The sequence below is a fragment of the Dermochelys coriacea genome, chromosome 17 (genome assembly GCF_009764565.3).
Source record: "Dermochelys coriacea isolate rDerCor1 chromosome 17, rDerCor1.pri.v4, whole genome shotgun sequence".
In the NCBI taxonomy this organism is placed as follows: Eukaryota; Metazoa; Chordata; order Testudines; family Dermochelyidae; genus Dermochelys; species Dermochelys coriacea.
The window spans coordinates 9,372,628-9,398,433 of record NC_050084.1 but is presented as its reverse complement, the minus strand read 5'-3'; the positions used below and the strand labels follow the sequence as shown (position 1 = coordinate 9,398,433).

General features: G+C 36.9%; 1 protein-coding gene across 1 annotated transcript in view; it reads left to right on the top strand.

Moving 5' to 3' along the window:
• NF1 (neurofibromin 1) overlaps positions 1-25,806 on the top strand; it is a 169,391-nt gene that overhangs the window by 27,637 nt on the left and 115,948 nt on the right. The window contains 13 exon segments of the mRNA XM_038375337.2: positions 3,643-3,816; positions 4,473-4,595; positions 4,893-4,967; positions 6,720-6,851; positions 10,645-10,779; positions 12,031-12,144; positions 15,003-15,082; positions 17,193-17,316; positions 21,897-22,049; positions 23,468-23,714; positions 24,217-24,290; positions 24,418-24,501; positions 25,197-25,637. Coding sequence (XP_038231265.1) covers positions 3,643-3,816; positions 4,473-4,595; positions 4,893-4,967; positions 6,720-6,851; positions 10,645-10,779; positions 12,031-12,144; positions 15,003-15,082; positions 17,193-17,316; positions 21,897-22,049; positions 23,468-23,714; positions 24,217-24,290; positions 24,418-24,501; positions 25,197-25,637 — 1,956 coding nt within the window.

Sequence of the window (25,806 nt, the reverse complement as noted above, 5' to 3'; positions counted from 1 at the left end):
TAAAATGTTGTAGTGAAAACAAGTCTGAATTCAATAGGGTATTTGTCTTGGCATATCCTATATTGTTTAAAAACTCGATACTCTCTGATATAAGCCTATTCTGCCTCTGTTTTTTTCTTAAAAACCCACATTAAACCCCCCTATTAAATCCCTACTTTTTCCTACTATTCAGGCTTCTTGGAGCTCTCACCTAGCCTTTTACTTTCCCTACCATCAGAGCTTCGTGTAATGGCATATATCCTGCTTGATGAGGGTTGTATAGCTACTCCTGACAATTCAATTCCTGGAACTAAAAAAAGGGTTTGTGCAGAACAAACTGCAACCTTAGCACTTACAGCTCCTGCTGGGCTTGAGAGGAGAGAACTCCTAGAGTTCTGAATCCTGCTATTCTTCCCCAAGTCCCTTAATCAAGTTTTACATTACTGCTAATCTAAACTGAACTTTGTGGGTGGTGGGTTTTTTGTTTTTTTTTTTGGTTGGTTGTTTTTTTTTTTTTTTGCAATGTGTGGTAATAAGAACATTACAGCTATGCTGGGTCAGACCAAAGGTCCATCTAGCCCAGTATCCTGTCTTCCAGAAGTGGCCAATGCCAGGTACTCCAGAGGGAATGAACAGAACAGGTAATCATCAAATGATCCATTCCTTGTTGCCTATTCCTAGCTTCTGACAAACAGAGGCTAGGTACGCCATCCCTGACTGTCCTGGCTAATAGCCATTGATGGACCTATCCTCCATGAATTTATCTAGTTCTTTTTTGAACCCTGTTATAGTCTTGGCCTTCACAACATCCTCTGGCAAGGTGTTCCACAGGTTGACGGTGCATTGTGTGAAAAAATGCTTCCTTTTGTGTGTTAAACCCGCTGCCTATTAATTTCATTTGGTGACCCCTAATTCTTGTTATGAGAAGGAGTAAATAACATGTCCTTATTTACTTTCTCCACACCAGCTGTGATTTTATAGACCTCTATCATATCCCCCCTTAGTCATCCCTTTTCCAAGCTGGGAAGTCCCAGTCTTATTAATCTCTCCTCACATGGCAGCCGTTCCATATCCCGAGTCATTTTTGTTGCCTTTTTCTGAACCTTTTCCCAATTCCAATGTATCTTTTTTGAGATAGGGTGACCACATCTGCACGCGGTATTTAAGATGTGGGTGTACCATGGATTTATATAGAGGCAGTATGATATTTTCTGTTTTATAATTTATCCCTTTCTTAATGATTCTCAATATTCTGTTCGCTTTTTTGACTGCCACTGCACATCGAGTAGATGTTTTGAGAGAACTATCCACAGAGACGCCAAGATCTTTCTTGAATGGTAACAGCTAATTTAGACCCCATCATTTTATATGTATAGTTTGGATTGTTTTCCAATGTGCATTACTTTGCATTTATCAACATTGAATTTCATCTGCAATTTTGTTGCCCAATTGCCCAGTTTTGAAAGATCCTTTTGTAGCCTGGGATTTAACTATCTTGAGTAGTTTTGTATCATTTGCAAATATTTCCATCTCACTGTTTACCCCTTTTTCTAGATCATTTATGAATCTGTTGAATAGGACTGGGTCCAGTACAGGCTTCTTGGGGACACTACTATTTACCTGTCTCCATTCTGAGAACTGACCGTTTATTCCTACCCTTTGTTTCCTATCTTTTAACCAGTTACCAATCCATGAGAGGACCTTTCCTCTTATCCCATGACTGCTTACTTTGCTTAAGAGCCTTTGGTGAGGGACCTTGTCAAAGGCTTTCTGAAAATCTAAATACACTATATCCACTGGATCCCCCTTGTCCAAATCTTTGTTGACCCCTGCAAAGAATTCTAGTAGATTTGTGAGGCATGATTTCCCTTTACAAAAACCATATTGACCCCTTCTTCCCCTCCCCCCCATACATTTTCATCTATGTGTCTGACAATTTTGTTCTTTACTATTGTTTGCCCAGTACTGAAGTCAGGCTTACCGGCCTGTAATTTCCAGGGTCACCTTTGGAGCCCTTTTTAAAAGTTAGCATCACAATAGCTATCCTCCAGTGATTTGGTACAGAAGCTGATTTAAATGATAGGTTACAGACTATAGTTAGTAGTCCTGCAATTTAAGTTCCTTCAGAACTCTTGGGTGAATACCATCTGGTCCTGGTGACTTATTACTGTTTAGTTTATCAGTTTGTTCCAAAACCTCTTTTAATGACACCTCAATCTGGGACAGTTCCTCAGATTTGTCACCTAAAAAGAATGGCTCAGGTTTCGGAATCTCCCTCACATCCTCAACCTTGAAGACCAATGCAAAGAATTGATTTAGTTTCTCCACAATGGCCTTATCGTCCTGGAGTGCTCCTTTAGCATCTCTGTCGTCCAGTGGCCCCACCGGTTGTTTAGCAGGCTGCCTGCTTCTGATGTACTTGACTTTTTTTTTTTGCTATTACTTGTTGAGTCTTTGGCTAGCTGTTCTTCAGATTCTTTTTTGGCCTTCCTAATTATATTTTTACACTTTATTTGCCAGCGTTTATGCTCCTTTCTATTTTCCTCACTAGGGTTTAACCTCCACTTTTCAAAGGATGCCTTTTTGCCTCTCACTGCTTCTCTTGCTTTGTTGTTTAGCCACGGTGGCTCTTTTTTTGGTTCTCTTACTATTTTTTTTTTTTTTAATTTGGGATATACATTTCAGTTGAGCCTCTATTATGGTGTCTTTAAAAAGTTTCCATGCAGCTTGCAGGGATTTTGATTTTGGTGCTGTACCTTTTAATTTCTGTTTAACTAACGTCCTCATCTTTGTGTAGTTCCCCTTTCTGAAATTAAATGCTATAGTGTTGGGCTGCTGTGGTGGTTTCCTCACCACAGGGAGTTAAATTTAATTATATTATGGTCACTATTACCAAGTGGTCCAGTTATATGCACCTCTTGGACCTGATCCTGTGCTCCAAATAGGACTAAATTAAGAATTGCCTCTCCTCTTGTGGGTTCCAGGACTAGCTGCTCCAAGAAACAATCATTTAAGGTGTCAAGAAACTTAATCTCTGCATCCTGTTCTGAGATGATATGTATCCAGTCAATATGGGGATAGTTGAAATCCCCCACTTATTACTGAGTTTTTTACTTGAATAGCCTCTCTCATCTCCCTGAGCATTTCACAGTCACTATCACCATCCTGGTCAGGTGGTCTGTAATATATCCCTACTGCTATATTCTTCTAATGAGCATGGAATTACTATCCATAGAGCTTCTGTGGTACAGTTTGGTTTAAGATTTTTACTTCATTTGATTCTACACTTTTTCACATATAGTGCCACTCCCCCACCAACACGACCTTCTTCTGTCCTTCTGGTATATTTTGTACCTGAAAAGTTTGGTGTGCCAATGAAGTTCTGTAACACAGATAGAATTGACTTGGCTACACTAAAAATAAGCAATCCTTGGAGCATCCAAGTTGGCCACTGCCAAGCTGAATATATCATGGTATCGTCACACAAATGTAAATGGTCCAAAGTGAGTGTGTAATGAATAAAATATACTTTTCTAAACTGATACACCAGTATTTCCATTTTTTGTATTTAAAAATGTAAAAGCTCTGTCCACAGCTCCTAAAACATCGGTTATAACTATTTCTTTCTTTTTCTTTTTTGGTTTTTATGTTTGAATTCTGCAGAAACTGTTTCTGGACAACCTCAGGAAAGCACTTGCAAGCCATAGTGGGAGCAGACAGCTGACTGAAAGTGCTGCTATTGCTTGTGTTAAACTGTGCAAAGCATCCACCTACATCAACTGGGAAGATAATTCTGTCATTTTCCTTCTAGTGCAGTCCATGGTTGATGATCTTAAGGTAAAGAGGAAAAGAGAGGAGTCTGGAAATCATTTTGTCATTTTCTAGATCTGATGAGAAAATTCATTCGTTTGTCTTTTACTAATGAGCCCAATGTCTTGGAGTATCTTTGGTAGCATTTTTATAAGCAAGCAGTGCATGTTCTAGTATTATAATTACACCAATATTGCAGCTCTAGTATTCTTCATTCACTCCTTACTTTCCTTCTCTCAAATCCCGCATTGTCTCTTGACTTCCTACATTTTGTTTCTGCTGAATGCCTTTTGGATTAAATAGCACTAAGGAATTTTATATTCTCTTCATACAACATTTACCCACTTACATCCCCTATGTAATGCCCAAACCACTTCTTGCTATTCCAAATACATCTTTAGCTCTGGGTATTGCAACATGTAATCAACCAAGCTTCTGAGATTATATGGGTGAATTAAAAAGCAAGGGATAGCTTCTGAATTTTCTTTTTTGTCTCTATTAAATATATAAAAGTTGACTTTTTAAAAAATTAAATATTATTTAAGAGGTTTCAGAAATAACGAATGTTAGCAGATTTTAAAAATTGTAACGTTTAGAGTGACCTACTCTCATTTTTTTTTTAACAAATTAGTGATATATTACAAGCAGACTGGAATAACATTGTTATCTGAATTTTTGTGTAGACCTTGCTGTTTAATCCAAGTAAACCTTTCTCAAGAGGCAATCAGAATGCAGATGTAGACCTTATGATAGACTGCTTAGTTTCCTGCTTTCGCATAAACCCTCAGAAGAACCCATACCTTAAGGTGAGGCCATGATTTTATGGACAAGTAGTGTCTCCTGATGCTATTTATGACTTGTCAGATATCAAGGGTGTGCTAGTGGCAGCCAGAAATTCATAAATAATTTCAAACTTACTAATATTTGTCAAATTCTTTGTATTGAGTATTTTGTATCAATATGTCTGCTGTTCTGATGCTGCTTGTATTGAAATTTTTTTAATTTACTAAAAGGGCTTTGGTGCTTTGTTCAATCTGATCTTGAGAGATATTAAAGAATAACAGTTTTCCTAAATGGCTTTTATATTAATGTTTTCCTTCTAGATCTGCTTGGCACAGAATTCCCCATCAACGTTTCATTATGTGCTGGTAAACTCACTCCAGCGAATAATCACAAATGTAAGTTTTAAAAGTATTTAGTTAGCCTAGAGGTGGTTGATTTTATTTAGGAATTGAAATATTCATTTGAATAGAATATTAGCAGTAGACTAAATCTTGCGCACTGTGCTCATTCTACTCGTTCTAGCACAATCATTAGGATCTGCCCATTTATGGACAATGGATTTAGGTCTCTTCGACCTTGGGCTCACTGAGTTACAGGGCTGCATCTCAGTACAAATTTAATGTGCTGAAATGTGAGGATGAAAAAGCATGTCTGTTGTATCATTTTTAATATAAAGTGCTATTTTCCTGTTGCATAACAAGCTTCCTCATTATCCACTTATCAGGTTTCAAAATAGGCCGAGATTCTAATCCCCATAGTTGCATGGCAGCAGTTTCTTCACTGCTCCAACCCCTCTTGCTCTTTCCAGTGTATTGACATTGATCATTTAGGGGAGGAAGACCTCAGATTCATTATTTGTATTATGGGAGGCACTATTGCCTAGTAGATGGAGCAATGGACTGGGACTCGACAGATCTGGGTTCCATACCCAGCTCAGTTACTGGGTGACCTGGGGCAAGTCACTTCACTTCTCTGTGCTTCAGTTTTCTCATCCATAAAATGGTAATGATGTGTACCTCCTTTGTAAAATGCTACATATGTGCTAGTTGGTATTGGTGATATTATGCAGTGCCTAGGGGTCCTAATCATGGAAAAAGGCCCTATTAGGGCAAGCGCTGTACACGCATACAAAGTAGGTGGTCCCTGCCCAAAAGAGTTTGTAATCCAAGTATAAAATGAGAGACAACAGGTAGATGCAATGAACAGATGGGTGAGGCTTACCCCTATTATCTCCATTTGGTGTGGGGTAAAAAGACAGGACACGCATTTATTTTAAAAAAGTAAAAATTCCTAGAACAGAGATTAAACCCATAATCCAGAGAGATTTAAAAATACTTAAACCACATTGCACTGTGTAACTTGGAGCATCACAGGTTTTTGCTAAAGCAGTAGCCTTCCCCAAACCCTGTGGCTCTCCCTAGGGCTGCGCTTGTAGTAGTTTTGCACTAGCTACGGGAAGAGCTTTTAACAGAAAGCTACTGTAACTATTCCCTTTCACTGAAACATGAAATTTGATTTTTGTTTTAAAACATTTATAAAATTAACTTTTGGCCTTTAAATGGTTCTTTTCTATAACAATTCCTGCTTAATTTTTGTTGTCTAATAGAATGTGCAGTTCATACATGGACTTTGCACTGCTTTCCGGCTGAGTTTGAGCCTTTTTTGGTCTTTAATGCTAAAGCACAACTCTCCATGCCCACTCGTCTTCGATAAAAGTGACTGCATGTTTCCTAATATTGCGAGTATGGAAGTAGTTTTTGATGAAGCACAAAACCATTAGGGAAAAGGTCTTAATTTAACCCCTTCTGGCAAAAGAAAACAGAAAACTTGGAGTAGAAAAAAAACTCATTCCAAGTTAATGAAATATTTGTTGTAAAAACTATTTGCCCTTTGAATAGTAATTCATAGCCCATTTTGAATATTCATGTCTTAAACTGGACTTTAAGTTGCAACTTCTTTAATTTGGCTTGCTTTTGTAACCTGCTACTAACTTCTCCAATGTCAGTCTAAATGACATTGATCTTGAAGTATTTACTGACTGAAAAACCAATTATGACAGCAAGTAGTCTGTTTTGGTTTTTTGTTTTAAATAGATTGTGATTTGTATGACCTGCTACTTTTTAAGTACCACTGTATTTTCTTCCTAGTCTGAAGTGGACTGGTGGCCCAAGATTGATGCTGTGTACTGTCACGCCGTGGAACTCCGCAGCATGTTCAGTGAAACGCTTCAGAAAGCTGTGCAGGGTTGTGGGGCCCATCCAGCAATTCGTATGACACCGGTAAGCCTTGGGGCTGTGATTTAACAATTTCTGTCCATTGCATTTTCTGTCTCCATTCCATTCCTGCTGTTTTTATTCATCAATGTTAGTCTGGAAGATAGAATAAAAATGTAGCAATCGCTAAAGCAACAGAGAGCCTTACATGCTCTGTAAACCTTGCAGTATTCTGTGTATTCACAAAGTATTCCTACTGAGTTAATTAGTGATCTTGTTTCTTAGCTTTTTATGCTGCTCTCAGACTGATAAGATAGAAATAATCTACTTTCTGTAATACAGTCTGACTGTTCTTTTAAGGTGTCTTGCTATATCCAGGCCTATTTAGTGAAGGCAATACTTGGCCTTTTTTTTTTCTCTCTTCATAATCAGAATAATTCTACCCTCTGCTGCATAAAGCAGAATAAATTTCAGTATCTGCTGCATTTCTACATTGATGATGAGCAGGAGTTTTTGATTTGAAATGCTTTTCGTTTGTTTTACTTACTCTATCTTAAGCATGTTGGCTGTTTGGTCTTAGTGACAGCACAGAAATTGTAAAGATTTGCAAGCATTATGAAATGAAAACTGCTTTGATCATCTTTATTAAAATCTTCAATAAATTACAGATTAGTCTGTAGTATGCTATGCAAATGACTTTTGAAGTAGTTCTGCTCATTTTGAACTTTCAGTTTAGGACTTTCTATATTGTGCGAAGTTAACTTGTTTGTTTTCTGAATTGCAAAGCTGTAGTTTTTTACTGTAGCAGAAGGCCTAAAGCTATACATGCAGCTGAAATATTCCTAATTCAGTATTTTGTTTAAAAGAGAATGACTGGGCAGATTTAGTTGAATGTTGTAGAATTGTTTAACTCAGTTTTTATATCTGTGTATATTCATCTGTTGAGAATATAGCAAGGGTATTGTACTTGGCAACTCTGAGATTGATTGGTGGTGCTTTGTCTTCTGCTTCTTATTTTCTGTTCTTATTGGCTGCTGTCGCTCACATGATCAGATGCCAACCAGTCACTGTTTTGCATGGCAGTGGGCCTCTGTTGCTGTAAGTATGACCCATTGTAACTACCGCAGAAAAGCCTTCAATTTCTTTGACTTTTCTGTGTATAGTTACCATTGTAGTCACATCACTTCATTTCAGATGAAATATGTAGCATGTCTTCACTTATAGGTTGTATGAAGTAAATAAATCATTTCACAGATCAGATAAACCATACAGCTTCCTTTCTGCCATGCTTTTCTTTTCAGAGTTCCCTTAATTGTGACAAAGTGATCATATACAGTAGCAGTTGTCTCTGGCAGTACAGTTGTCACTTTTTGTCAAATGCTTTGAGTATAAGATTTTATTGTGCATCTTTAAGAGTGAAATTGAATTTTTTTAGCAAAATAGTTTGGGATTATAAAGTCTCAAATTTGTAATTACACAAAGCCATACTTGAAAAGAATTCAAGAATAGGCTTGTAATCTTTGAGACTACTTTTTTGGTCCAGGGTATAAATCTGCAGATCAAGAAGTTAAAAAGCTTGCAATTTCAGTATTACTGCTTGAAAGGTATCTTCCCAGTAATGAATTTATTTAAGTTTTTAAAGAATGCTGTGTTCAGTGCTATTGTTGAGTCCCTCATGCATATAAAACTCAATAAAATAAATTGTAAAACTTGAAATACTATCATTTTAAATATTCCTATTTTCACAGACTTAAAAAGTAAGCAAAATTAGATGCTAATTACAGATTATACAGTTTGGACAAAAAATAGCATTGTGGTAGCACCTAGGAACCCTGGCATTTCATTGTGCTAGGCTCTATACAAGCACAGAACAAAAAGGTCTCTGTCCCAAACAATTTATAGTTTAGTCAAAATATTGTTTATAACGAGATTGAAACAACACGGCCAATATGCAATGGGAGCCATTCACATACTTAAAGTTACGCATCTTTGTAAGTTTTGCAAGATGAGGGCATACGTTTGTAAATTAGACTAACTTTTAAGCTCTCATAATTAGCAACATCCAGATATTTGTCAGATGTGGAGGGTAATTCCCCCTTTCGTCAAGGACACTGAACAAGGATTAACATATTTCTTAGTTGTACTGAAGAAACTTCTTTGCAGATGTCAAATAGCTCCTGAGAGCTTCCTCTGTCCAGTAGTGTAACTTTACATAGTTAACTGTAATTCTCTGTGTTCATTTGTGTGAAGGTGCATAGGCCATATCTCGGGACAGATCGTCACACTTACTTATAAAGGTGGTAGACTCTCACCTAGTTCAGATTTTTTTTCATATCTGAATTGCATACCAGTTTCCCTGGTGAGCTTGGATGAACAGAGGCATTAGAATCTCCTCCCATACAGAAGAGGAAATTGAATATTGTATGAGTATTGAATTGAATATTGAATATTGCATTCCTCTTCAAATGAAGCTAACTTTCTCTGACTTTAGCCTGTGTTAGAGTACTATACGGGCATTTCTGTACTACAGTGTTAAGTCAACCTATGATCACGCTACTTTCCTTCTGTCTCCTCCTCACCAGAGCGCTTCCACCAACTGAAGGGGGCAGTGTGGGGGACTGGGAGCTAAGGCTGTCAGCTGTGCGCAGTTCCCAGCCGGGAGCCCAGATGCTCCTTGGGCTTCTCACCTCCAGTGTGGAGATCTGTGCCCAGAGCCCAATCAGCGGCCATGGGGAAGTCAGAGCCCGGGCAGCAGCTGGGCTCCCAGCAGGGAGTGTAGAGCCAAAACCCGGGGTGGGCAGCAGAGATCTGGGAGCCCGGGTGGCAGTCCAAGCCAGGAGCCTGACTGGCAGCCCAGCTTGGAGCAGAGACTTGGCAGCAGCCCGGTTGGGGAGCCTGGAACCAGGCTTCCTTGTCAATTTAATGGCTCCAGCTGCAGGAGAGCTCTGAAATTGATAAGACACTCAACAGCTGATGTAAGGAATACACTGTCTACACAGATACTGCGTTGCCCTAACTACATCGATGTAAACCTCTCATGGAGGTAGAGTTGTTATGTCAGTGTAGTAGGGCACTTGCATCATTTGGACAAGGCTGTAGTGTGTACACTGACATAAGTAGGTCAACGTAAACTGCCATATGTTGACCTAACTGTGTAGTGTAGACCGGGCATCTGTATTTTACTAATGATTCAGCACCTTGTGAAAACGGCAAGACACATTTTTCAGAGATCCATTGCATTAAAACATAGTAACACAACTGCTGCTGCTTAAAATGTGAGAAGAGTGAGTTCTTGTCTTAAAGTATTGTCATTTACATTAATATCGAAAAACAGCACATTAACATTACTGTGATTTAAACTAATTCTGTTTTAAAAATCTAAGCGTATTTAAAAAAACCCACAAGATACTGAAGTTAAAGTAAAACCATCGATTGCTGTGCCAGCATAAATGTTTTGATTTCTGTTGTTGTTTGAGGGATAAAAAGAACACTACAATATTTTATTACTAGGTATATATGATTTTCTTAGTATTGGAATAATTATTTTCATAGGTTTTTCCCCACTTTCAGAAAACCTTTTGTGGGCAACTTATTGACAGATGAAATTCTTTTTTGCTTACATATAATATTAATTAAAATGATAGCATATTTTTAAACAAACTATATTTTTAATACATAAAAGGTTAAAGTACAAAAGTTATATTTATACTTTATTGAATTGCATATACAATTGTTAGCCTTATGATATTGTTCCCTTTCATGCATTTTTGATTATAAAAATAAGATTTTAAAAATGTTAAATTATCAACCCGCTATATGTACTACTTCATTGACAAATGCTATAATATTTTTTCCTTAGAGTCTTACATTTAAAGAGAAAATGACAAGCCTTAAATTTAAAGAAAAACCTACAGACTTGGAAACCAGAAGTTATAAGTTTTTGCTGTTATCCATGGTAAAACTGTTACATGCTGATCCAAAGCTCTTGCTGTATGTAAGTAAATGTTACTGTTGAATTAATGAAATCTTGGTGTTAAAAGAAATATTGAAAAAGCATTTTAGCTTTTTGTTAAATATGAAGTCATCATATAAATAACCCTAGGAAATTAAGTCACTAAAGTATAAATACCAAAAACAAAGTCATAAAGTTGGTGTTAAAAAAAAAAAAATTCAAATCCAGAATGTTTAGCTCTAAGATGATACTTTTTTCTCTTCCCATCATCCAATCAAGACAATTTATGAAGGCAGCCTTCCTAATGTCCATTATATAAACACCAGGCCCATCCCACTGTATTTCTTCTGCTTATCAGTAATGTGGTGAACCTGGGCAGTGCATTGGCACAGATCCCAGACAGTCATCCTAGTTGCTGATCATTGTGTCAAGAATGAGACAACAAGATAGCGAGACTGCAGGGCATGAAGTTCTTTGGTTCTAGAGAGCGCCAGATTAAAGTGATAGAGTATAAAACCCGTAAACCTGAATAGAGGGGAAATGGATTGGGGAAGAAAATATGATCAGGAAAAAGAATAAGGGTAAAAATCTCAAGCAGAAAAACAAAAAAAGAATAGTAGAGGAAAAATTGATGAACTCAACTTCTAAAAATAGATAGAAGAGATGTTATGAGTAACGGTCTGTGGAAAGACTGAGGGAAAGTCACCAAAGAATCATAAGGGAGACATGAAAAAGAGAGGACAGTAAACTTAATAAGATATGGTTATTTTGTAAATTGATGTCATAATGGGTATTCCGTAAGGTTCCTTTCAAATAATTTTTCTGGGATTCTGCAAATCATAATATGGAGATCAACTCTAACCCAAGTATCAGAAATTAGTTCCAATTATGTTACATGTACATCTTGAAAATAACATTGGATGTACAATATTGCCAAATCATAATAATTTCATTACAATTTGAATCTTATAGTGAGGATTGTGAAATTTTATTGTCTGTTTCGTTTACTTTTCAGTTTGAATTTTTTTTTCTAGATTGCCCCAAAAAAGTATGACATTCAAGGACTATCTCAAAAAATAAACAAACAAACAAAAAAAACCCAACTCACCAATCCCTCTTTACTTGTATGAGGATCTGTGAAAGTAGTCACCTGAAGTCTGCCTGCGGTTAATTTAGTTCTGTGAATGCTGTTGGCCAAGGTGTTGAAGGGGTCTGCATTTTCAGAGCAGATAAAACATGGCCCATTTCTCAACAATGTTGCTTTTTAAACCATTTTTTCCCTTTACTGTTTAGAATCCAAGGAAGCAAGGGCCTGAGACACAGAGTAGCACTGCTGAATTAATTACTGGACTTGTACAACTTGTTCCACAGTCCAACATGCCAGAAATAGCTCAAGAAGCCATGGAGGTAAGGGAAGTGGTGTTCCCCACGCAGGGTGATTAACTTGCGAATTGTGCCAAGCATATCAGGCTTTTTGTGTAAAAGCTTTTAAGTATTGATCACTTTGTTTCCAAAGTTGAGTGTTAGAGCTTGTCTACGTGGCATGTTACCACTCTGCAAGCTAGGGTGTGAATTTGCAGCGCACCAGCTTGCAGCATGGCCGTGGGTACAGCACTCGGGGACTTTGACTGCACTGTAGCAATGTCCTCAATAACTTGGTGTGTAGATGAGAACCCTTAGTGTTTGGTCTGTATTGATGCATTTTTCTAAACGTATGTTCAGTTGAAAGTTTGCAATACAGCAAAGACCTATTTAAGGAAAGATTTCAAAGGTATAATAGGGAATTGTTTTCTGTGGTCCTCCCATTTCACTGAGAGATTTGTTCCTCACTGAAGCTGGTCTTAACCAAGATCTATTTCAGAAGGGATTTTATGGATCTTCCACTACATTGTAGAGAGCACTGTTAAAATCCCTCCACTAACAGCCTGCCTGTCTGCCCCAGTTCTTTCTGACTGGCAGAGATAAACATTCATTTTACCTCTGGGACCATGGCCAATGATTGTTGCTTTCTGAATCAGCAAATGTGGAGGGGGCATATAAGCAGGCAAGTACTTCTAACCCTAAGGCTGTTAAAATCCTTTCTCTGCTTGCTCTGTAATTAAAGTGCATCACACTTGAGGTAAATGAGCTTCAGTAGTCCAGCAGGCAAAACACAAAGATTGATTTCTAAGCCGTCCATGCCATATTGCTAATGTAAGGCCGCTGAGTAAGTTGCCATTCAGTTTGGTACGTTCATGTGTTTTCATGGTGATAGAATCTTTCCTTCTCACACACCAAAAGAAATTGACATCTCTAGTTTCAATATATTTTAAATCTGTTATACATTTCTATGTCCCAGTTAAATTACAAGTTATTAAATTGTCCTGGATTACTGTGGTTTGAGGCTCTCACATGCCATCAGGAGCACTGTGTCTAAGATTTCCATCTTCCACACTTCTAGGGGGAAAACTTTCAAATATTGAAGGAAAGGATATCTAAAACATTCTTCAGTGTGTTCCTTTTACTGCTTCACTCAATCTTTGTAGCTAAATTCTGCGGCTTGCATTGCAGCATTTCCATCAATGATAATCACTCCAAATGTTGTAGTATCTGTATTCTGGGTATGTTGTTCTGGCCCAGAATACAGTGGTATTTTTATTTTTTAAATAAGCATGCTGTGATTGGCTTGAAAGTGTTTTGGACAATTTTAAATATGACAAACTCCGCCAAACCCATCCTCTAATGTATAGTATTGTATTAGATGAAGGATTTGATTTTCCATTAGTTATGTTACTTAGTTTAGGCATGCTGGGCCAGACTTTGATCTGGAGTAAGCTGGGGTAGCTCTGTTTTGAATGGAGTACCAGCAATTTACACTAGCTGAGAATCTGGTGTGTTTTATGTCCTCAATCTTTAACCCACTTACCATCTTTTTTTCTTCTAGCTTAGTTATTTCAAAGTGGTTCCTGTTACGAACTATTCTGAAAATCATTAAAAGTTGCTACACAAGTGTGTGGGGATCTGCCCTAGCTGATGGAAATGTCACTTTCAATGGTATTATTTTGCCACCACAGCTCTTACAATCTCTGCTTTCATGGAATTTGTTAGATTGATAAAGTTAGGAATTTGAGGTAGAGCTGCTTATTCTATCATTGATTTTATTTATTTATTTATTTATTCATTTAATTTTTTTTATAAACACCAAAGTATTAAATTTCTTTGTCATTTTAGCAGGGGTCTTCAAACAGTAGGTGATCTTACATGAAGCATCTCATTTGTCACAATACCCAAGTATAGTTAAGGATGAAGTGGCAGCTTTTAATTTAAATTTCCCTTGCTCTTGAGAGCTTGCCATAACTGTATTTGGGTGAATAACTTATAACCAGCAATTTTACTTTTTCTGCTGCTAATTGTCCGTGACTTTGTGACTTTTCTCGCATTTATTTGCCAAATATTTTCCCGAAGAAATTATTGGTATTGAGCTCATTTGTGAATATTTGCTATATGAGCTGTCACTTTTGATTGGGCACATAGGTCACATAGTACATTTCTGTTCTTTCAAGTTTCTGGTGTGACTATGCATATTTAAAATTCATAATTACTTTTCTGCAAACATTTTTCAATAGTTGTTTAAACCTTGCTGTTTCCTTAAACCAATAAACTTGTCCAAGAGAATAATTGAAGAAAATAAACCCCAAAGAGGTGCAAACATAGTTTTTAAAAATGAAAATGAATATTTTTGAAATATGCTTGCTAATACTCTCCCAGTTCTGGTCAGAACGTACTGTTGTTTTAATCACCTTTTTGCAAGTTGAAAACCAAAGAAATTGCCCCTCTTCTCTTAAAACAGAGAATTCTTCAACTACAGATGGTCTATTGTTGCTATTCTAGTTTTATACCAGCAGGATTGCTGTTTCATTACATTTTTCCTGATGGGTCATTGAAGTAAACACTTAAGTAAAAAAATTCCCTTTTTAAAAGACTTGACATGTCCTTGGTTCATTTTGGAGTTTTACATGCAAGTACTACAAGATAATGTATCAAGTTTGGGTTGCAAATATTTAATAAAAGCTAAAAGATGATTATGGAAGCTTGCTTTATAATGAACTTTTGCTTTTCCATAAAAAAAGACTGCATATTTTTGTTTTCCATTAGATTTACTATTTTAAATGTAAATATAATTAATACTTGGATTCATATATGTTTAATCTACTTTGCTGCATATGCTGAAGTACTTTTGCAAATTATTTTCTCTTAAGTGAAAAGCTACTCTGTTTTGAATTCAGGCCTTGCTAGTTCTTCATCAGTTAGACAGCATTGATTTATGGAATCCAGATGCACCCATAGAAACATTTTGGGAAATTAGGTAGGTAAATTAGCTTTTGTAAATCAGATAAATAACCCTGTCTGAGATATCTTTTCTTTTGAAGTAGCTGTAGTTTATACTTGTCTGAAAAAAGCCATGTAGTTTCAATGTCTCTAAAACCAAAACTATTCATGTATACGCTATCTTGTTTATTTTCACAGAAATCTTTTTCCATTGTACTAGTTAAATTTTACAGAAATTGCATGACAGATACCTTGCTAGCTTTGTCAGAGGTTTTTTAATCCAGTATTCAGTTGTAACTTGTCGCTGTTAATTAAAAATATGTTTATAATTTTTATCTTATCTGATTGAAATACTTACTATTTGCTTTTTAAAAAAATATTTATGCATTAAGGCAGGAGAAATCCAGAAAACCCACACTTATGGAACTACTTAATATTATTTCTGAATCTAAAGCTCACCTTTATGTGGAAGTTCATTTCACTGGTGCGTGAATCACCTGACTAGTCCTAAAGGGTTTTTTTAATAAAGAATTCTATTGACTAAGATAATCTTGCATTTTATCTTATAACTTATAATATAGCAATTGCAGCAATTGACTCGATAGATGGGACTATTAGGGAAAAGGTATTACAGCACTTACAAGAAGGCATGTGACCCTGCATGAACCTGAAATTGAATCATGAAAATAAACTTAAAATATTTCATGTTTTGACATCGGATGTGTATCAGTACACAATTTTTTTTAGTAGGAGAAAGGAATTTAGTATACGTTTTCAGAACACATTGCTCTCTGCATCAATAAATTAGTCTTCATTGGTGCATTATATGGCTTCAGGGATTGGTAATGGGGATAGGCTTTCACCTTTACATTTTTGGCTTGAGTCTTGCCTAGGCTAGCAGTAATTGAAACTATATTATATAGCTATAATGAGTGTGTTGTCTGTTCAGGCTGGGGGCAAAAAACCCATAAAAACTGACACTAATTGGGACTCTTTGGCAGTTTTAACAGAGTACTGAATGAATTTGAACGAACACTCCTAGATGTGTGTTCCTTACTAACAGAGTTGAGACACATTAGGGCAATGTAGGTAAACATGTACTGCCACTGTCAGAGTTGGATCTGTGATATCAGTGTGTTATCAGTTCTGTGATAAATGGAGATCTTCTGAATCAACAGCCCTGAAGACTGGACATCTGAGAACTACCAAAATCACTTAATTTCCTCTAGGGAATAAAAAATGGCCTGTTGGGAGGTGGAAGGGGACAGCTTTGTTATTTAAAATATACTCTTTATATTTTAAATGGACTATTATGTCATATAGGATATTCCTATTAATTTCCTGATGCCATGTAATGATATATAGATATATGCACACATACAAAATGGGGAATGACTGCCCAGGAAGGAGTACTGGTGAAAGGGATCTGGGGGTCATAGTGGATCACAAGCTAAATATGAGTCAACAGTGTAACACTGTTGCAAAAAAACCAAACACAATTCTGGGATGTATTAGCAGGAGTATTGTAAGCAAGACACGAGAAGTAATTCTTCTGCTCTACTCCGCGCTGATTAGGCCTCAACTGGAGTATTGTGTCCAGTTCTGGGTGCCACATTTCAGGAAAGATGTGGACAAATTGGAGAAAGTCCAGAGAAGAGAAACAAAAATGATGAAAGGTCTAGAAAACCTGACCTATTAGGGAAGATAGAAAAAATTGGGGTTGTTTAGTCTGGAGAAGAGAAGACTGAAAGGGGACATAAGTTTTCAAGTACATAAAAGGTTGTTACAAGGAGGAGGGAGAAAAATTGTTGTTCTTAACCTCTGAGGATAGGACAAGAAGCAATGGGCTTAAATTGTAGCAAGGGCGGTTTAGGTTGGACATTAAGAAAAATTTCCTAACTGTCAGAGTGGTTAAGCACTGGAATAAATTGCCTAGGCAGATTGTGCAATCTCCGTCATTGGGGATTTTTAAGAGCAGGTTGTACAAACACCTATCAGGGATGGTCTAGATAATACTTATTGCTGCCGGGGACTGACTAGATGACCTCTCGAGGTCCCTTTCAGTTCTATGATGCTATGTCTTTATCAAGAAATTGTATTTGGGTTATTAGATAATATAGCTAATACTGAATTTCATTTTTCTGCAGTTCACAAATGCTTTTCTATATCTGCAAGAAACTAACTGGTCATCAGATGCTCAGCAGCACAGAAATCCTCAAGTGGTTGCGTGAGATTCTGATCTGTAGGAACAAATTTCTTCTGAAAAATAAAGTAAGTAAATGTTAATGTTAATCTATTAAATCAGGTTTTTCTTTTTTTACTTATTACCTCTGTATATTGGGTAATTTCTTTGATTGAAAAATTTTACTAGCTCCACCTTTAGTTGTGTTAATGCACTTTATCTTTCTTTACAGAGCAGAATGTGATATATATGTATGTATGTATGTGTATGTATATGTATGTATGTATGTATATATATATATATATGGTCTCAAATGGTCTACATTTGGTTAGGTCTTTTTAAATACATAGCTAAAACTGCGTAGAATTTTTCTTTTTTCTGTTTCTGCATAGGAAATGCATGTCTTCCAAAAGGTTTGAAAAATGTTCTTTGCGGAACTAAAGACTTGTTGATCACTGTTGCTTTATATATGAAAATTCTAAGAAATTTCCGTCAGTGCAAGAAAGATGATGATGAGGATAATGTGTACATCTTCAGACACAATAAGATACCCTTTCTTCTGACATGGTAGAATGACTTCCAAAATTCTGTCCTCCTTCTCTTTCTGATCGTCTGACTGTGTCAAAGTACAAGCCCAGACTCTCTCTAGCTATTGCAAGATCACCTCTGAGAAAATCAGTAGCTAGATGGAAAACCAAACCTGTTACATATTCAGCAGTAAAGAAGGCCTAATCAGGGTAGAGAAGAGGGAATAGTTTTCTCAAACTTCAGTTCCAGATAACTTTTAAAATACCAGTAATGAAAGGACATTCTGTCTTTATTTCTGGACTTCTTCACATATACGTTTCTTAAATAAGAGAGGATATCCATTTTAGAATGAGGATTAGTGTGTGTGTGACTTGATTGCCACTTGTATCCCTATTATTAGCTTTGTTACTACTTGAACTTTTTTCTCATTCTTTCTTTATGCTGACCACCAAATAGGCCTGTTCCTTGGGTATCTCCTGTTCAATATTTATAAAATGTGGGGAAAAAAATTAAACTTCCCCCACAACTTCCATTTTAGTGTATCTGGTACCCGGGATTCCAAAAGCACTATTGCTCCCTGTATTTTTAGTATCTCAAGTGGGATTTCTGGTTTCTCTGAAGTCCAGTTTCTTTACTGTTCCGGAGGCTTAGCTTGCAACTGTTTATGCATATCTCACTCCTGCAGCTGGGCTATCCATCTTGTTTTTACACATTAAGAAACTCAAGAATCTCCAGTTGTGCTTGTAGATGCAGAGGGACTTGATTTTGGCCAGCTCTTCTTGTGATTTTGATCTTTGGGCAGCTTTTTTGGTTATCACCACCTCTACTTAATGTCATTGTACTCTAGACTCTCGATTCATTCTCCGTTCACCATTTTCCACGAGAACAAGATGATACTTCACCCCTTTGCCTGAGGTTCTTACTAAAAGCTGTTTCAAATTTTCAACTTCTGTTGTTACTTTTTCTCCATGGCTCACCTGGGGAGTTAGATCTCCATGATTTGGATGTGAGGGGGAGTTGAATACCTTGATAAAACAAGGACTTTTCTGCAAGTCACCAAGTCTATAACCTTTACAGCGAATTTTAAGGGTTGATCTATTTCAGTGCCCAGTCTTCGCAAATACAGTGACTTGTTTTCAGTCCTGCTGTTCACAAGTCCAGGTAGCCTGATGCACATTTGATTATGGCATAGCTATGTGTCTTTTACATAATATGCCCAGCCATGAAATTTGTAGAATCACTTTTAACTGGAACTTGATATTTATTATTATATGCCCACAATGTGCTAAGAGCTTTCCAAACACACCTGAAGAGACAGCATTTGTCCCACAGAGCTTACAGTCTCGGACAGAAAGCAATACACAAACATAAAGAAAATGTCAAGAGTTCTTATGGTCTTATTTTTTCTAAAACATGTTCCCAAAATCATTTCCCTTGTCCCCTTGACTAGGTGCACCAGTGAATTTGGTCCATAATGCTTCCCATTGTGCCCATTTCCCTATAGAAATAAGTATGGTGATAACATTCCAAGTCAGGTGATAACATTCCAAGTATGTGGACTTTTCCCACAAAAATTACACTAACTCAAACAACACTCTGACATCTTGGATGCAGCTGATCCAAGGTAGTAAGTTTTTTTCCTTTCCATTTTCTGATATGTACATTTAAAAAAAACAAACCTCCTCATAACAAAACATCAAGTCAATTCTCAAGACAATTGGTCCTCAAGTCCTTATCCCTAGAGCTCAGGTATTCAGAGTACAAATTAATTCAGCTCTTTACTGGAACTGTATGTAGTATACTATCAGAGATTTTTCCAAGGCTTTTAAGTCATAATCCGCTATTCTTCAAGTTAAGAATCATCTTTAATATTTATTGTTTCATTTCTTGATAGAGAAGTTAAGGTAAAACTTGTACTAGTTATGGTTCTGAGAAATGGGTCTTTTAAGAAAGTTGTCTCAAATTGTTTTCTCCTAAACATTTAGACTGTGATAGCTAGTCTAGACTGTATTATTGGCTGCTACCAATACATTTAGACTGTGACAACCAGGTCAGGCTGTATTATTGGCTGCTATCAAAATGGCAGTACCATCTGCGACTGGCTGAAGCCTCAAAAAGTGTCAGTGGTTTCAGAGAGATGAGGGCATGGGGAGATAATGGGACCCCGATGCAAGAAATGCCATCAAATGGCGGAAGAGGTGAACCATGATTTAACCTATGGCAGCCATAAACTGGAGGGAAGGCAACAGAAAATCACCCTCTATTTTCTCCAACAAGAGCTATCATGGCAGAACAGAGGCATCCTGCTTGGCCATGGCTTTCCTTCCAAAAGTGTTGAAAACAGTGGCATCTTGAAATGTACGAAGGTTGACTGGTGAAAAGTTCATTATTTTGCTATCGCGACTTACTGATGTAAAACCTGGAAAACTAATGCTGCAGACAAAACGAAAATTGAAGCCTTTGAGCTGTGGTGTTGATGAAGATCCTTACTTGTCTCCTGGTCAGAAAAGAAGATGAATGCTTATGATAGAAATATTGTTGGAGCAAAATGAACTCTGCTCTTAGAAATCAACAGGTGCAAATGTGTATACTTTGGTCACATCAGCCTTAGAGCTGGAAATAACTTCAAAAGTTATCATGAATGGAATGGTGGTGGGTCATTGCAGTAGAGGATTACCAGCAAGGGGAAGGATAGATAGTGTGTGCAGATTACTGGGAGACCAGCTCCTGAGTGTGCGAAGTTAGTGATGAATTGAGAAATGTTCTGAAAATTCTACTGTCACCAGTACTCAGACATGAATAATGGACTTCACTTACTTTTTCCCTAACTGATTTTAACTAGTAACGTTTGTTTTTTAGAACAACTTTAACTCCGCTCCATTTCACAACCAGTAATTTCTGTTCCTGTTTTGTCCAGTTAAACCTGAAAGATGCACAATAAAATATACAATACAACAGAAATAACATTTACTAGAGCTTTAATTCCTTCGCTTTCTTGACTTGCAACTTCAATAAACAGCTTCCACTTCCTTCTTCAGCAAATGTGGGTTAACATTCTCTTGGGATTGAGAGAATTTTTTCTCTGCTTCCCTCCAGTGTAAAAAGAAGTCCTCACAGAGTACAAGTGTACTGATTCCACTGATGATTTTCACATCCCATAGTGTCTATTTTTAAGAATTGAACTCTAATTTTCTCTTCTTAGGAAATGCCTTCAAGGAGCTTCAAGAGATGTGTTCTGGAACAAACATGCCCATTTCAGATGGGCATGAACTATTCTTGTGCTCTTAAGGCCCTCTGCAGTCTTCCATTTTTGCCCCACTGTTTCTCCTCAAGTGAGGTTTAGGGAAGTATCTTCTTCTCTGTTCACTTGGGTATTGTGTGAAATTTTGCTACCTAAAGCATCAGCCTTTAAGCTTGGCATAAGGATTGTTCTAGTAGGTCAAACCTGTCTTCTTTTGTCATTCTATGCAAGATCTACAGGCATTCCAAATAATGAAGATACCTAGAGAAAAGGAAGTATGTGGAGAAAATACGTAGCGTCTTCCTGAGCTGGGGGAGGTGCCTTTGTGGATTTATATCAAGATGAATCTTATATAGTGCTAAAAAGCATTTCCAAGCTATCCTTAATGTGACATATTTGATCTTATAAAGTTCCATTGTCAGTTTCTCATCTGCATTTACAAATCAGCGTTTGTTCCTCTGTTTCTAATATGTATAACATAGTTCTCTTAATACTTTCCTCTCTATTGCTTTAACAAGCAGTTTAATAAATTCTCTGCCACCTTGAGCAGACAAAATAAATAGCAGTAATAGAAAACGTATGGGCATTGACTTGTTCTCCAGGCCAAATTTCAGCTTGAGTACCCTCTGCATTTGATTTGGGTGTGGTATTCACTTCCTGTCTGCTGTGTAGTATGGCTGTGTGCATTATTACAGATGCTGCATTCCACCCCAGAGGTAGCTGCATTTCAGAGGTGAGTGACACAATTACTATGAGTAATTTTTGTAAGCTCTTCGGGAGCCTTCAGGGTGAAAGATGGAAGAGGTGCTGTTTTCCTTTCATGAGTGTAGCTGCTGTAACCCATCCTTTTTCCCTTATAAAAGTAGGGTAATTGACTATTTTTCTTACCTCTCTTTATAGCAATCAGATAGGAGTTCCTGTCATTTTCTCTTCCTTTATGGGGTAGGATGTGATGTCTCTGGCGGTGGAGCTAGTCAACTTTCTCTTGACCATGAAGAGATGCGCTGTGCTCCAGGAGCTACCCTCAGGAAAGGGAAAGGCAACTCTTCCATGGTAATTCACATTTTGTATTCTTAATACTTTAAAATAAACTCCATTGCCACCTTCAAAATCAGTTACATTTGTACTACTATACTGAGATTCTTCTCAAGTATTTTAAACATTGTTATGTGGGTGGGGCAAAGGGTATAGGAGAATTTAAATGTAAATGTCTCATGAGCTAGGTGTTGAGGTTTGTTCAAGGCCACTATGCTAAGCTGGCTAGAGTAAATGCAATATTTTTAAGAGTTTGAAACCAAAATTTTGGTGTGTCATCTTCATAGAGCCTAAACCATAATCTGTTTACACATTTGTCTGCATTTATTAAATCTCGGACTCCAGATTTCTAAATCTCCATGCTATCTGAACACATGCTAAATAAAAAAGCACAAGGCAAGGAAAATCTTCATCCTTGTTTGAATAAAGGGGCTCCTTTTATATGCTAATGTTTTCAGCTCTTCACCTACACCATGAATTAGTTATGGAAAAAGTTGAGCAGAATGTTGTAATTGAATCTGTCATGAGCCAAGATTTCTAACTTGCCTTTTTTAAATGACCTTTTTTTGGAAATCTATAACAATGTACATAACTCTTAAAACATTTTAATCTTTGAAGCAGATTATAAGCATAAATTGTTTTTTCACTCTGCTGAGAGGTAGATAAATAGTATCCCCATTTTTATTTATGGAGGTAACTTAAGGTAGAAATAGTGACTTCTTCAAGAACACAACAGGTTAGAGATGGGATTAAATACTTGGCTCCCAATCCTGTGCTGAGACCACTAGACCCCACCTACGGTCTACTGCTGAATGAAGAAAGTATAAACATTATAGTCACACGTCAGATATCAAACTAATGAAATTTTCTGTTTAAGTAAATGTCAATAGTTTTATGGTTTGTGGGGTTTTTTTTTTTGCTTTTGTTTTTTTGCATTATTTTGGTGAAAAACACATTAGTGAAGAAACAAGTTGTTACACACAGTTGCATTTGATAATACTTCCATCCTCCCAAACTTAAGATATCTTGTCCATTTATAATACCTAGCTCTTATATAACCCTTTTTTCTTCAGTAGATCTCAGTGTGCTTTATGTAGGAAATATGTATCATTCCCATTTTACAGCAGTGAAACTGAGTTACAGAGGGTTAAAGAACATGCCCAGGGTCACCAAGCATTCCTGGCTCTGCCACTGGTCTAGAACACAGGTCCTTTGAGTCCAGTCTTGTATCCACTGGGCCACACGCTTTGATGGGACTGTCTCATCCTGGGTGCTGTACAAATACACAGTAAAACAGAGCCCTGATCTCAGACGGGGCTGTTGGGTGCTGCTGGAATACAAATAATTTGCAGGAGGAGCAATAGGATAAAGACCTATTTTGAGAAAATTGCCTGTTAAGTAATATTACCGGATATGCAAATGTATTTCCCCCCAAGGAAAGTACAGCAGGATGCAGTGGAACTCCAATATGTCGCCAAGCCCAAACAAAATTAGAGGTTGCCCTGTACATGTTTCTGTGGAGCCCTGACATTGAGGCAGTTCTTGTTGCGATGTCCTGTTTCCGTCATCTCTGTGAGGAAGCAGATATCAGGTGTGGAGTAGATGAAGTCTCGGTACATAATTTTTTGCCAAACTACAACACCTTCATGGAATTTGCATCTGTCAGCAATATGATGTCTACAGGTAAGAACGGAGAGACTAAACAAACTTTTTGTCTGCCTGAGTATTATTTGTTCTTTAAAGTATATTTCAAAATGTTAAAGATAGTCCTGGTATAATTGAAATGCTGTAATACTTATCTCTAGTCTATCTCAATCATGTGATTTCATGGCAGTTTCCATGAATGAAGTTACATGTAGAAAGACTAAAAATCTTCCTTTGATACATATTTGAAGATTGCTTCCTCCCTGCAATGCTTATGTAATAGTAAGATCAAGTATTGTAGGGGGACACTGACTGAATTTTTGAACACCTAGACCTGATGATTTAAGTGAAGGGCAGAGTTTCCCCGAAAACATTTTTTTATAATACTGGTGTGCTTGTGATTGTCTTACAAGTCTTTTTTTTTTTTTTTTTTTAGAATATTCATTTTTATTTATGCAAGCTTTTGTCTCTAACAAAGATTTATTTTAAAATAAAAATGGCTGTTAGATTAATTTTATTGTACTGTATACTCCTTGCTTAGGGAGAGCAGCTCTTCAGAAAAGAGTGATGGCATTATTAAGGCGCATTGAACATCCAACTGCAGGCAACACTGAAGTAAGTTTTCTCTTTATGAAAATGTTTTATTGGTAGCTGAAAATATATTGTGTGGAAAGCATTCAGTAATGTTGTTGTAGGAAGTAATCTGAGGTAAATACCTGAAATTCTTTGTGATGTATTTTAGGCATGGGAAGATACACATACAAAGTGGGAACAAGCTACAAAACTAATTCTCAACTATCCAAAGACCAAAATGGAAGATGGCCAGGTATTCTGAAGCTTCCTATCTATTCAGTTATCAGAAGTGCTGACAGAAATCTTTTATTTTCTAGTCATTTAAGTTTACCATATTAATTTATATCTAACTTTAATTTTTTATAGTGTAAATGATCTTCACATTATCGCTTTTTTTCAATCAATCCCTCATGTGGGTGACTTGAGTTACTTCTGAATTCATTCCGTAGCTAATGAGTTGTTCCTGTGCGCAGTGCAGTGATGCACTGAATTGGGCATTACCTCTGGAATATACTAGTGGGTTCACCCTTTCTCCCCACTTCACTGAGTACACAGTATAGTTGGAAACAGAGTAATCATGATCAGAATCAGTGTTTCTCAAGCTTATGTGAAGTCAAACATTTTCATGTCTCCCTTACATTTACTATGAAAATAAGAGTTAAAAATGTATCATTGGTACAAATCATAAGCCAGTATAGTCTCTTTTTTTCAAGTGGTTGACAGAGAATGTGACTTAAGGATACATTTCAGTTTATACTCTCTTAACCCACTTGCCTTTGATGTAACGATTTGCAAAATCTCCTGAGAATTGAATAATTTTATTGACATTGTTTTAAATTTATAAATTATTGGATTTCTTTACTGAATGACTCTTAAAATGTCTGTTTTCTTTAGCTGATGATTGCTTGCAATTCGAGAGAAATCTCATTTTGAACAACTCTTTTCCAGGTTACTGATAGCCTTCACAAGACAATTGTCAGGCGACGAATGTCTCATGTTAGTGGGGGAGGCTCCATAGACTTGTCTGACACAGATTCTCTGCAGGAATGGATCAACATGACAGGGTTCTTATGTGCTCTTGGAGGAGTGTGTCTCCAGCATCGCAGCAATGCAGGATTAGCAACTTACAGTCCACCCATGGGTCCAATCAATGAGCGTAAAGGCTCCATGATATCTATGGTATCCACCGAGGGAAATGCAGAGACTCCTGTTAGCAAATTCATAGATAGATTACTATCTCTAATGGTCTGTAACCATGAGAAAGTGGGACTTCAGATACGGACTAATATTAAAGATCTGGTGGGTCTGGAACTGAGTCCAGCACTTTATCCAATGCTGTTTAACAAACTGAAGAATACCATCAGCAAATTTTTTGACTCTCAAGGACAGGTAAAATGTTTGGATATGTTTCCATATTTTTATCATATTGAAAATATCCGCTATCTTACCCTTCACATAGATATTTAAGATTGATACCTACCTCTTTATGTTTGTGTTTTTACACAAAGAGCCAGAGAACTATTTATTACATGATGGCAGGCATCATGATGATGATTGT